The 14,330-nt window shown below is 34.5% G+C and overlaps 1 protein-coding gene and 1 pseudogene across 1 annotated transcript in view; one reads left to right on the top strand and one right to left on the bottom strand.

Annotated features, from left to right (window-relative positions):
- The first annotated feature begins 1,922 nt into the window (after positions 1 to 1,922).
- On the top strand, positions 1,923 to 2,188 carry LOC131931676 (signal recognition particle 9 kDa protein-like; annotated as a pseudogene).
- Positions 2,189 to 9,273: 7,085 nt separating this feature from the next.
- LOC131931677 (low-density lipoprotein receptor-related protein 4) overlaps positions 9,274 to 14,330 on the bottom strand; it is a 29,307-nt gene continuing 24,250 nt past the window's right edge. The window contains exon 40 of the mRNA XM_059288504.1: positions 9,274 to 14,149. Coding sequence (XP_059144487.1) covers positions 14,065 to 14,149 — 85 coding nt within the window. The 3' untranslated portion in view covers positions 9,274 to 14,064. The remainder of the gene's footprint in view (positions 14,150 to 14,330) is intronic.

Raw genomic sequence — 14,330 nt, 5'->3', positions numbered from 1 at the left:
CACTAATGAATAAAGAGCTTAATTTTTTTTTATTTGTTAGGAAGAAAATGAAATCCAATATTTTTTAATATAAACTTCACTATATACAACGTTATACAAATAAAATATTAATAAAAATTTGGTTGCTTGTTTTAAATGCACTACAGAGTTGTCTTATTATTTGCCATTAGGGCGTTTACTAAACGACGTCATATTTTTTAGGTGGAAGGGTAGGGGTGGGAGAAAGGAGAAAGAGTATTATTTAGGTATGTGCGAAGGGGAAGGGTCTTGAAAAAAGTGTGACGTCGCTCTTTTTCATTAAACAAAAGTTGTTTTGTTTATTGAATGTCAGCATTTATTTCATATTTTTAAAAAAAATTCAGCATGAGTAAATGGTTATAGAATAGGATGGTGTGGCCAGATGGTAGAGCCCACGACTGCTAACCTGTAAGTCTCGAGTTCGAAAACCAGACTTGAATCCGTAATACGTATCTGAGTCCACCCAGCTCAGATGGGTACCTGACACAAGAGATCAGTGTTTCTTCCAGACTTTTTTTCTCCGGGGGGGGGGGCACTGAAATATATTTTGTGGGGGGGGGGGGGGGGGCGGACTAAAATTTCCGGGGGGAGGGGGACGGGCACTGTTAAAAGTATATATTTTCTATATAAATTCCATTTCGTTCGTGGGGTGGGGGGGGGGGGGGCGGGGGTAGACTTTCTTGGGGGGGGGGGGGGGGCGAAGAGATGCCTGGAAGAAACTCTGCAAGAGATGAACTACACTTACCTATACGCGTGTCTTGGACACTAACTGAAAAATATTTTAATGATGAGAAATTGTTTAATTAAAAAAACTGAGGACGGTCCGGTAAAAGAGCTTACAACTACCAATTCCAAAAGTTGGAAATTCCGACCACGGGTAAATGAGGCTTGTTACTGCTCGGGACGGCTAACCATCTAGGGGAGAAAACTCAAAAATCAAACAACTGCTGCCTTGTAGAGTCCATGGGAGCTAATCCCGAAAGCAAAGCAGGTTGAAATCGGAGTCAACATTACAACAAGTAAGCCTAATACAAAAATAGTGTTGGAAAAAAGAAAACAATTCAAATTAATCACGTTGATCAATTAATAATGTAAAATAAACAGCGGTCAAGAATTTGAATTTTTGCAACGATATGCGAATATGAGGAGGGGGGATTCAAATTGCCAAAAAAAATTATTAATTAGTCATACCAATTATAACGTGTATTCAAAAAAGTCTTTTGACGACGCGCAACCTATTTGGTATTTTATAACACAAACATCTGGTACAGGAGCTTAGTATTAGATTTGCGTATTCTACCAGTACAGGGGTCGGCAACCTTTGGTTACGCAAGAGCCAAAAGTTACAATCTTCAAACTTTCCCAGTTTTTAAAGAGCCACAACATTTTTAGTTCAATATTCGGTATTTGATTAGGATTTGGTAAATAAAATTGATTTGTTATTTAAAATAAATAGCTTTAAATATGAAATAATATTTATTCATATAAAAACATAGACATGTTTCGCCAGAATAGTAAAATTAGTAATTAAATAATATTATTCTAGGACTATCTAAATTTACTTTAGAAGCCGTTAATTTTTATTTTATTTTTTCTTTACGGATATAACCGGCTCAGGAGGTGTCTCCCATTAGCCAGTCAGGCCTCAACACGGCAAACGCCGACTAACTGGCTTGGATATCGGTTTGAATAACTTGCATCGTTCGCTTATATCCTTTGGTTCTCCCCAGGCTTATCTTCCATCCCACTGAACGCAGTGTAAAGTCGTACCCCATCGTCCATTAAAAAATGAAATTTTAATAAACTATTGATATTTGTGCAAGGAGCTGGAGAGCCGCATCTGGACGTCAAAAGAGCCGCATGCGGCTCGCGAGCCGCAGGTTGCCGACCCCTGTACCAGAATAATGACATACTTCACATCATGGGGAAGAATTTGCTAAAGCCGCAGAGCGTTTATATTTAAATGATGCTTTAAAAAGTCGCTTTGTAACCAAGTACAGACATTGTGATGGGAAACTTACTTTGAAAGTCACAGATGATAAAGTGTGTCTTCAGTACAGAACAGAACATGCTCAGGATATTAAAAAGCTTGAAAAATTGACCGGGCAGCTAATGAGGCACATGGCCTCCAAGGAAAAATAATCTGCAATTGAGACACTGAGTTTTCCTAGATGTATTTTTTCAGTACCACTGTGTTGATAGGAAGCTGTGGAACATTTTCAGTGCAGCAAAAACCTACCAAATATTGGGCTTTTTATATTTAAGTGGTGCAAGATTGATCTTTTTAATGTTTGTATGTCATTTAATATTTATGATAGCTGAAATGTTTGAGTGATACCTCTTTTGTTATAATTAAAAGAAGCTTGAATTTCAAAAAAAGATACTATATATACTTTTATGTGTACGGCTGATCGAACAAAGAATAAGACGAAGTGAATAACGGCTCTAAAAAAATTACATTAACAGCATCATTTTTCAAGCTTTTATTTAACTGCCATGTTTTTGTCTTTCGTATTCGTCATGAGCCGAAACATGCTAGCAAATTTCGATCACTTTAAATGGACCAGTTTCATTCAAACTCGGCACGTAGTGAGTTGTAATTTGACTTTATTGTATGCTTAATTATTGCGTGTTATGTTTATACTCAGGCTTTTGTTCTGTTCCAATATGTGTTTATTACTATTTGATCAAACAAATGATCGATCTCAATCGCTCAACAAATGACGATTTAACTGTAGCCGGCAGCGCTGATCGTTCTTGTAAATCAGAATAATTTTTCATGACGTGGCATGTTTATACTGTGGGGTAGGGAGAGGGTGGGGGGGTGTGGTCTGGAACGAAATGACATATCGTGACACAAGAGCTAGGCGGGGGGCGGGGGGGGGGGGAGTGCTGTCATCATTCCTGGACGCACCCCTCGGGCAAGTAATTAAATATTCCCGACAGCACCGACCTGAAGGAGGGGGGGGGAGGAGGGGGTAACTAACGATCTTGTTAAGCCGCGCCCTAGGCTGGACCCCCCCCCCCCCCCCCCCCCCCAGGGCTAATCGGGACTCACCTTAGGTTTTTTTTTTGTGACGAGATTACTAAAAATGTAATTATAAGTACGTAATGTAATGCACACCGTTGGCGACTGCTAGTCTATAATCGTTCTGTTATGGGGGTTCTAAATCAGAGGTACACAAACCCGGACAGAGACTCGCATTAGCTTTACAAGAGTAAATTAGTTAAGACTACTCGATGATTAACTATTTATCATATAATTCAATAGCATGACATTTAGTTTTACCGTGTATGTGTAATGCAGTTAAGGAAGAAAGAGACTAGTATACTGAAAGAATAATTTTGAGAACCGTTGGTCTGTTTGTTTGTGTTTAATTGAATATAATAGGAAGTCACGTTTAGTATTTGCAGGGTTCTATAAATTGATGGGGAGGAGATGGCGTTGTAGTGGTGGGTGGATGCTGGGAGTGGGAGGATACTTAGACTGTCTAGGTCAATTTGACGGGGTTGTTACAATGGTTGACGTAGTGGTATGGATATGGTAGTAATGTGGCTGTATTGGTGGTTATGGTATCTATGTGGCAATGGTACTTATGTGGATATGGTAGTGGTTGTGTTTTTGGGGATATGGAAGCTGGTGTGTTATCTATATGGGTAGTGGTTGTGGTATCTGTGTGGTTTGGTAGTGGTTGTGTATCTATGGTGTCTATGGGGTATCTATGTGGCTATGGTAGTGGTTCTGGTATCTAAGGTATCTATGGGGTATCTGTGTGGCTTTGGTAGTGGTTGTGTATACGCGATGAGGGTAGTTGGTGTGGCATCCATATAGTTATTGTATGTGTTGTAGTGTGTATGTGGATATGGTAGTCGGTGTGGTATTTATGTTGGTATAGTAGTGGTTGTGGCATTTATGAGGCTGTGGTTGTAATTTTGTCTATGTGGATATGGTAGTCGGTGTGGTATGGTAATGGTTGTGGCATCTAAAAATCTATGGTAGTGGTTGTAGTATCTATGTGGGTATGGTAGTTGTTGTAGTATCTATGTGGGTATGGTACGTATGTGACTATTGAAGTGGCTGTGGTGTCTATGGGGCTATGGTTGTGGTTGTGGCTATCTTGTTTATGTAATCTATCAGTTACTACTAAAAATGTCCTTACTAAAGTAAAATATAGACTGGGCTCAAAAGGACACACACACACCACGTACACATTTCTCATAATGTGTTATTTATAAATACACGAGTTCGGTTTTTTTTCCCACAAAGAATCGTACTAAAGCTTTTTGAGTTCGATCCCGAATTTAAGTCTAAACGACGTCCCTGAGTCCACCCAGCTTTGATAGATACCTGACTTACGTTAGGGAAACAAAGGCATAGTGCTGGCCACACCATCCGAAATCACGAATACAGATCAACTCAGTTCATCCTCACAATGTGTTTTGGACACAAACGTGAAAAGATGATGATGATGATGATTATGATGATGATGATGATGATGATGACGTCAAAAAGGTAAAGTAAAGATACCTTCTCGGATTTGACAGTCGATGTAACAGCTGAACTTTTTTTTTCTTTTTCTCCGTTCTTAATTTTTGGTGTTAGAAGTTGTTAGATTTTTGGAGTTGTCTCTCCTAGAAGAGTTGTTGTCCCTAGCTGTCGAGCCTCTCTGCCCGAGGGTTCGAACTCGAGACTTTTTAGCAGCCATTAGCTTTACAGACTCGACCACATCAGAACTCAAATTCGCATGTTCCCTTGACCTCTGCATATAAAACGATAGTGTGGTCAGTTCTATATCCAGCATCTAGTTATGTACCGATTTAAGCTGGGTTGACTCACGGAGGTCATGTAGCCGACACTTCCCGCTTACCGGCATTAAATTTGCATAAATCACACCAAAAAACAACATTCAACTGTCCTGAATACGGTCTGAAGGTGAACATACCCCCCACCCCCCCCCCACCCCAACCACGCCTTTTGTTGCAGGAAAAAACACAGCATATACGAACTATTTTGAATTGAATGCGTAATGTTTGTTACACAGTAGATAGGCTACACCGCTGGGATATGATTTTTATAGCAATGAGCCCAGACATACGATCATATTCGTACAATGACTCCATACCTATGGGTACCGGCCTCCATGTTGTAACCAACCCACCTCAGTTCATGTCTTTGTCTACTAAAACAATATATTTCTATTGCTTTACACCAAACTGTTTAAATTTTGCTCATTATTTATTTAACCAAACTTTTTGTTTATTAGTATTGATTTGAAATTAGATAATGGTATACCGGTGCTGAGCGGGTTTTCCCGTTGTTTATTTTAGAACCAGCCAAAAATGTTATTGTTTTGTACGAACCCGCCAACCGTTGGAGCGCGTGTCAGTTGGTGCGGGGCAGCCAACCGTGGCGATGCATTGTGGGTGTAGAGTTATCTGAGGTCAATGTGACATCGACCATCCCATGCTGGGACGTGCGTATTAAAGTAACATGAGATGGATTCAAGGGGCGTAGCTAGGGTTCATTTGGGGGGGGGGGGGGGGTATTGAAATCTTTTCTGACTTGGGAATAGGGTGAAATACAGAGTATATAGAAAGCTTAGGAAGAATAAACAATTAAACGTAAAAAAAAAACTTTCGAATTTTAAGGCCCATGTGACAGATGAAGTAGAGTTCAGCTGTTTCGGGGACCTCGGCATATGAAGGGAAAGGGATAGTGTGATCAGCACTAAGACCAGAAGCCTTTGCCCGCCCCATAGAAAGCAGGTTGGAAATGGAACTTTACTTTTTACTTACTATAACTTGAGTATTGATTTAGTTAGGTGTAGTATCTTATTCTGAGATTACTTTTATTCTTTGAGAGACATCCGATATCCGGAAGTGGTACTTTACTCTATTTCCGGTTTCTAAAATACTGAAACTGATTTTTCTCAAAATTTGTTTCGTTTCCAAACCCCGGGAATGGTACTTTCATTAAGCTATTTGGGATTTATAAAAAGAATAATCAAAATTTGATAATTTTATATCATTCTTTTTAAATCAGCTTTTTCTAAGACATCTCCGTCTCCGTGTGTTTTGTCGAAGTACGAGCGGCTTTATCACAAACTTCTATATTTCTGAAGCTATCTGGCCTGATTTTTTTTTAATTACTGCCAAATCTGATCTTTAAATGTATTAATTAAGACGTAGCTTTAAACACAGATTGTATTATTTTAACTGATGTATTCAGTGATATTTTGATCCATAGATAAATAGTTCCAACTTTTGATGTTTTTATTTTATTTTTATTATTAGATTAATTTTTTAAAATCCATTAACAAGTCATTCATACCTAACACATACATTGTGATAAACGTTTCAAAGAAAAACAGAAGCAAGCAAATCAGTTAATAATTCTTTATTTCGTAAAATTGAACATGGAAAGACATTTAAAGAGCACAAATGCATTAAAAAATTAAAGAGATTAATGTTTTACATAAATACATATTTTTAAAAAATGAATGAAAATTGGGAATGGGATGGGGTGCTACTTAATTTTTTAAAATAATAAAAGGGGGGGGGGGGCTACATAAATAATATTTTTTTAAAAAGCCTTAAAGCTAAGAGGAGGGGGTGGGGGGCTACATAAATAATTTTTTTTAAAAGCCTAAAAGCTAAGGGGAGGGGGTGGGGGGCTACATAAATAAACAAGCCTCAACGCCTATCTGGTTACGTATACAAACAAGCCAACAGACCCTGTCGGGCTAGGTGACTATACACGCTTACAACAAGGCACCATCCAAGGGTGAAACATCATTACAAACTGTAGGTTGATATAAACCTACTACTAGGTAGGTTTTTTTTTTTACAACCTACATGGCTCAGTTGGGACGCCATAAGCAGCGACTATTCCACCGCGCGCGGTTTTAACCGACGCGGCCAACTGAAGCGCCGTGTACAGTGGCCGTTAGTATCGACAAGTCTACACGCCGGGCGACTGCGTGAATATAAACAAGCCTGCGAGACTAAACAAGAGGCTGGTGAATACGCGGCCAGCGGCCAGACGGAGCACTGGTCGTTATATGCCCGCACTAGGTGGTGTACTGGTGAGCTACGATTGGACAGATAGACGGTGACCGGTATACCATGCAGCGCTGGGGTCGTTGGGGGCCCTGTTAGGGGTCGTCACGGTTAGTTTGGGCCCTGCCAAGGGTCGTCAGAGTAAGCGGTAAATGGATATAAAACGACGCGTACTTCACAGAGAGCAGACGCGAAATTTCTGTATCGAAAATTTAAATCATGCGCAAATGGGAAATCCCGCAAAAGTATGCAAATTTAAATAGTATGGAGGAATTTAAATTGATGAAATTCCGCAGAAATGTGTAAAATAATCGATTATTGATAATTTCTTAACGATTATACAGTAAATAGTATGGGCAATGTAAAAAAAAAAAACCATCAATTTAATTTCGTTACTGATTTCTTTTTGAATTCGATACTGCATGTACCGGAAGTAATATGGAAATTTAAATTAAAAAATATTGGCAAAATACAGATCAAATACCTAGGGTCTATCATGAGTTTTCTTAAATCCTCTAAATATCGAAAAAATTAAAATAACTCATTAAATTTGGTCCGTTAAAGTGTTTATAAGATCAAGTTCGATAGTAAAAACATATTTCAAATGTTTAAATTTCGTTAATTTTTTATTGACGATTTTTCTTTGTTGAACCACGCAAACAAAAGGAGGCACTATGAAACAATGCAATTCACCTATTTAACAAAGCAGTGTTTTAGGCAAGGGGGTGGGTAACAACATCCCCCAAGGACCCCGAAAATGGAAGTTGTCGTATGTTGTAAAAGCTATTAACGGTTGTACGCTACTTAGTACGCTAACAAAATTCCAACGTCACTCTTATTTAATATTTTAAAAACAAAATTCAATTAGTTTGATTTAAAAAAAAAAATTACTTCAGGGTAGGTAATAAAGATTGGTATAAATAAAACAGTAAATATTTTTCTTGTTACTTCCCCTGCAATCCACATTTGCATTTGTGCCCAATACGATAGGCTACTGTTGTTAGCTTTAAAACGAAGTAGTATTTCTGGTTATGTCCCCTACATTACTCCAGTATATCATCAACATTAATGGGTGGAGTCGACATGCCCAAAAACACTGTTTGAAAACAAACACAAGCCAGCGAGTCAGGTAGTAATGATTTATTTCATACATTTGAACATGGCAGTGTAACAATCATAGGAAGACTGAAAAACGTATGATATAAAAAAAAAATTTCATTGATCGACCTTTAAAAGGCACAACTGAGACTGCATCCAAAAAAAAAATTGAAGAGATAAATATTTTTTTTACATAAGTACAAGTACAAATTGTATATTCTTAAAAATTGAGATGTAAAAACAAAAATATTTTTTAAATCATCATTAGATTACATTCTAAATTATAACATTTATAAAAACCTTTTTGCCTAACACACTGCATTATTCCATACTTTAAAAAAAAAAAAAAACTAATTTGATTTAAAATACACCAATTATTTATTTTGATTTTTTTTCAATTAATACATCTGAACAATACAACAATTTTCCATCTATGATTTTTCAAATACTTTAAATCGTTTTTAAAAAAAAAACATTTTGATTGTCAGAACCTTACAAACAGTTGCCTTATTAAATTACAACTAAGACTAAATTAGTGAATGAAACAAAAATTATTCAAGGTCAATTGTTTTAATTAAATGATGTTTTAATCATTTACATGGCTTTATTTGCAATTTGAACATTACTTCAAATATTTTTTGTACAAATGGATACTAAAGATTAAAAAAAACATTTATAAATATGTAATATTTAAATATATAATGTAGTACTTTACAAAACATCCTAATGTAAAGACTACAACAAGATAGTATTAGTACAGGTAATAACTAAAAAACTACTTTATGACTTAAATCTATGTAATAAATATTTTGTTATCTAAGCTTTTTAATGTGCCATTGTGATCATATAGCTTTGGCTTGTGAAGTTGTATTGGTCTCCTACTAAGAGGTATGTGGTTATGGAATTATGTGAATGAACACTCAAGTTGGGGGAGGGGAGGGGGGGGGGTTCGTCTAAGGCTATCCTGGTGTTGGGGCACTGGTCTGAGACTATGGGGGTGGGGGTGAGGATGGGTGGGAGTGAGGGGTATGGTGAGGATGGGTTGGGGGAGTAAGCCAGACTAACAGATACTATTGTGATGGGACATTGGTCGGACTATGGGGGAGGGAGGGGAGGGATTAGGCCTGACTAACAGATACTTAGTGATGTTTGACTGTAATTCAAGGAGTAGGGCTAATACAGTAGCAGAAGAAGAAAAATGACAATTTTGTTCACAACTGTGGACTACAACAAATAAAATGAACAAAACATAAATGAATTAGATAATGTTTGACACACTGGCAGAGTTTTGGGGAACTTTCTAGAAAATGTGTACCCCCCACCTTGTGCTGAGAAAGATATTCTATTTTAGTTTTCACAAAAAACCTTCTTCTTCGTTCTTAATTTTTGGTGTTAGAAGGGATCGTGCCTTATCTGCCAGAGGGTTCGAACAAAAAACATTGAATTATTCACTTAATTTACCATATAAACCTGAACAGCCATGTTGTTTTTTATTAATACATCAAATTGCTGGTCATGAATTTCATGGAAAATGTGCTTGGCTTACAACAGATAAAGTGTTAAAATATGTTTTAACAAGATTCTAAGAAGCTGAAATGTAATCTGTAAACCATACTTTTGAGATCTGACATTTCAGCAGTTACCACTATAGATTGAACAATGTGTGTGTAGATTAATTTCTGAAATGTCTTTACCATTTTAAGAACAGTATAGAATTTTTAGTCTCAGAACAATTGTGTTTTTAAAAAATTGTGGCCTGATTGCCTCCCTTTGTAAACTATTAATAAACAAAAAAAGTAATATTTAAATTCTAAATATTAAACATCACATTCCTAACTGATGTATTAATTGCATGTAATAATAAAATGCAACATAAACATTTAAAAACATTCAAATGTGGATAAATATATTTGGTAATATGAAAATGACCTATATATTAATAACAGTGAAAACTGCTGGTTACTTATTATTTATTACAGTTTGTTGATATAGTTCCATAAACCTATTTTTATTTAATAGGAGTAGAATCAACAGGGTCAGAATACCCATGGTCAAAATTACATATTTAGGCCATTCAACAAATGTATTTGTGTCTAAACTTTGTAACAAAAGACTCTGCTTTTAATGTCTCCTTTGGTGCAGTACATTACTGTAAAATTGAAAATTAGTTTTGTATTGTGCCAAAGTTTTTAAAAAAAAGTTTTCACTTTGCCTCATTTACAATGCATGTGTTTAATAAAGATGAAATAAATATTGGGTAGAAGAAAATAAAATGAAATAGCACCAATCACAATTGTGGATTTACAATGTAGTATTCAGAATTTACAAAAATGACTCAAAACTAGTGATTTAAAAAATGAATCTCAAAACAAAAGAAGCTGAATTGGACTATCAAATTTAATCTACATCAGCAGCTAAGCTCAGACACATCTTGCATTGCTTTCAAATAGGCCAAAGTGGAAAACCAAAAGTGTCCATGATTAACATCCAAAGAATAGTATAACCTCTAGCTTACCTACAATCAAACTGAGTAGAATTTAAGTTCATGCACTAAACAAAATCCTATCCCTATCAATTGTAGCTGATAAAAATATACATAACTAGGAAGTATCATAGTAATATACTACTACATGCATATATATAATAAGGTAAAAATGAATATGTACATACTGTATAGATACAATCCCACGATGTATGTACACTCATTTTGATTTCATTTTGAGTAATGTTTTCAACAAGTCAAGTTATCGGCCCATACATTTCTATACTTCAATTTTTTTTTTTTTTTTAATTTGAAGTTTATTTTTACTTTAATGGAAAAGATTGAAGGAAAAATAAATTAAAAAATTACTGTTCAAAATTTTAGCTAATGTTTTCCGAAGCATAAAATGTATTCTACTGCTGGTATAGTAAAACAAAAGGGTAAAGAAACAGTCAAGGCAAGAGGTAAAACAAATCTTATCAAAAAGTAGTTTAGCAACTTCAGATCACAACCTTGCAATCCGACTGTTTTAAGCTGCACTAGACCAGCAAGAAAAAAAAATTAAATTTTTACAAAAAAATCACTTTAAATCATCAATTTGATTGGATGAATGGAATAAAATATCAACATTATTAAAAGCTTATTCAATAATTTACTAATGTTAAGACATTTTTAGAATTTCAATTTCAAATAACTTTCAATCCATTGATGACCAAAACAGTTATCAAAATGTATCAGTTTTATTTTATAATGATAAACTGTTATATTAGTTATTACCCACAAAAATTACAGCCAAAAAAAAAACATATTTTTCTTTGGTAATTTAGGATACAAGTAGCCTCCCAAAGGGGTTAGGTTTAAAAAGTTGAGACATTTAACTTTTACAATATTTAAAAAAGAAATTTTGATACCATGCATTTAAAACATCTACCTTAAAAATAACAGTGTTAGATTTCACTATAGGGTATAAACATGAGGTAACCATTAAATAATATATTTAGCGAGCATTCTGATAACTAATAATGTTTTTGGTATTTAGTTCAGTAAATTGCCAAGTAATAACTGGTGTGGACAATACCCATCCATCCCAGTTACAACTTCATTAGCAACCAGCAAATGCCATTCACAGTTAAAATTACAACCATATTATATGTATAAAAAAAACAAAAATCACAAATAAACTGTCTATATGTGACAAAAAAATATAAATCACAAAAAAAAAAAAAACTGTGTATACATGACCAAAACAAAATGTCTAAATCTACTTCCAATAATGGATCAGTATTTACTGAAATACCACACATTATACACCATGCTTAAAAAAATTATTTTACTGTTTAGAAATGAACCACGTGTAAAACAATATTTTAAGTTAAGTTCATTAAATTATTATTTGTAAAATACAATAACTGTTAAAAACATTGTTTTAAAATTAACTTTAATCAGCAACTGGCCTGAGTATATATATTTAAGAAACAAAACATAAAAGTGTTGAACAGTACACATCAACATCACATTGAATAATACACATCAACACCACACAGAACAGTGCACGTCCACACTAGATTCTTTAGAAAACCCCCTGAGTCCTGAGTGTTAGCCAGAGAACACAAACTATCACATACTGACTTAAGTTAAACTTCCTGATATCTACCATGATAATGCTGTAGCCAATTCAAACCTGGTGTTAGTAAAACTTTAAAATATTTACTTAATTTTACCAAACCAAACTTCCCTGATATCTACCTTGAAAAAAAAATATTTGGCTATAGTACACACACAACTTTCAAATAAAATAATTACTTAAAACTGATATATCTACACTATTAATGCTGAACAGAAACAAGGTTTAAGATTTAGTTTAAATAAAATAATTACTTAACAAATCGTTTAATAGCTACAGATTTTGTCAGGTATCTACCATGTTAACTCTATAACCATTTAAAATATTTACTTAACAATTTTACTAAAAATAAATCTTTCCAGATATTACTTCTAACATGTTAATGCTTTAAAGAAATCAGGTTTTCGATTATCTTTAAAATAAAATATATACTTAACAAATTGGCTATACAAAAATTAGCCAAAATCTACCATGTTAGTGCTATTCAGAAACCAAGTTTTGGATTAACTTCCATAAAAAATATATGCTTAACAAATTAATTCAACAAAACTTCCCAGGGAAAAATCTACCATGTGTAAATTCTATAACCATTTTAAACAAAATACACTTAAAGTTAGCTGAATTTTAACGGGATGCACACACTATTTTCTATTTTAAAAAAACCACAGCCCCGACCGACATTTTGCTCTCCAATTCTTTACACATTATTTTACTAGACGTTCCTTCCTGCTTAGACAATATTTCAACATGTACACAAATCATGTTGGGTCTAAAAAAAATATGTAGTCAGTTTGGTGGGAACAATGGATAATGACAATTAATTAGAGAATTATTTGAGCAACCTGAATAAAGAAGTTAAAAAATTCTGAACCAAGTGTGCTAAAGCATTAATTAATTACAAAAATAATTTTTTTAAGGTCAGCATTTAGTCTAGACGTAAGACAATCAGGATTAGCTGTAAAGTATGTAGTCACTCAGCGAAATTCAGGTTATAAATATTTATGATGACTGACTTTTATTAATGTTACATTAATTAAAAAATTGTTTAAAAATGAATGAAAGTATGGTTTACTATTAAACTTTCAAATAGTTCTGATTTCAACAGAGATAAAAGAACACTTAGTTTTAGCTAACTTTAAATTCAAGTTATTAACCTGGTGATATATGAGATAATTGATTTAAAAATTATTTTTTTACAAGACATTTGTCATGATATAACTTTACAACACACCTTCAATTACATAAAAATGGATTTTAAAAATTTAAAAAGAACTTTCATCTATTTTAACATAAATCATTGTAAACAAGACCCCTTTCACCGATATACACGAACAATCAAATACTGGTTTAGAATAACTTCACTGATTTCAAGCTAAAAAACTGTGTTTCTCACACATTTTGTATGAAACATGATCTCTAAATGCTTTTAAAACATCTTTGATTGGGCTGCTAGAATAGAGCAGATTCTTATGAACAACAAAGACAAAGACTTAATTCTAAGTGGCGCCAGACAATCATTTCTATTTTAGCATGGCTATTAAAGAACACTTTAAAAAAACTATATACCTTTTTATGTCACCAGCTACACCTAACACATATTACATAAATTGTAACATAGAAGCTGTAATTACATACATGTTGATTACATAAACATACAAATATGCATTCATATGTGTAATCTATGAGTCATTAGTTGAACCATACAAAATGTAAAAAAGACTGTATAGAATAATGTGTATGTACATATCACAGATAGTAAAAAGTTACTTGTTCAGGTGGTTGATTATTTTGGCTCGGCGTTTAAACTGCCATTTTGTCTTGGTTTAATGGCTAATAGCTTCAAGGTACTTTCTGCACCAGAATTCCCTCTGGAAAAAAATGCATTTCATATTTTATCAAGGAAATAATTTGTATGCTTTAATATTTTTTTAGTGGGAGAGCATGGCCTAGCAGTTGAGCGCTGGACTGCTAACCCAAACGTCTCGAGTGGAATGTCCCTGAGTCCACCTAACTAAATCACTTTAGGGAAAGAAAAGGCGGCTGGGCATA

The sequence above is a fragment of the Physella acuta genome, unplaced genomic scaffold, assembly GCF_028476545.2.
Source record: "Physella acuta isolate Inbredline_101_S28 unplaced genomic scaffold, ASM2847654v3 ptg002004l, whole genome shotgun sequence".
Taxonomy (NCBI): Eukaryota; Metazoa; Mollusca; class Gastropoda; family Physidae; genus Physella; species Physella acuta.
This window is presented reverse-complemented; position numbering and strand designations above follow the sequence as displayed.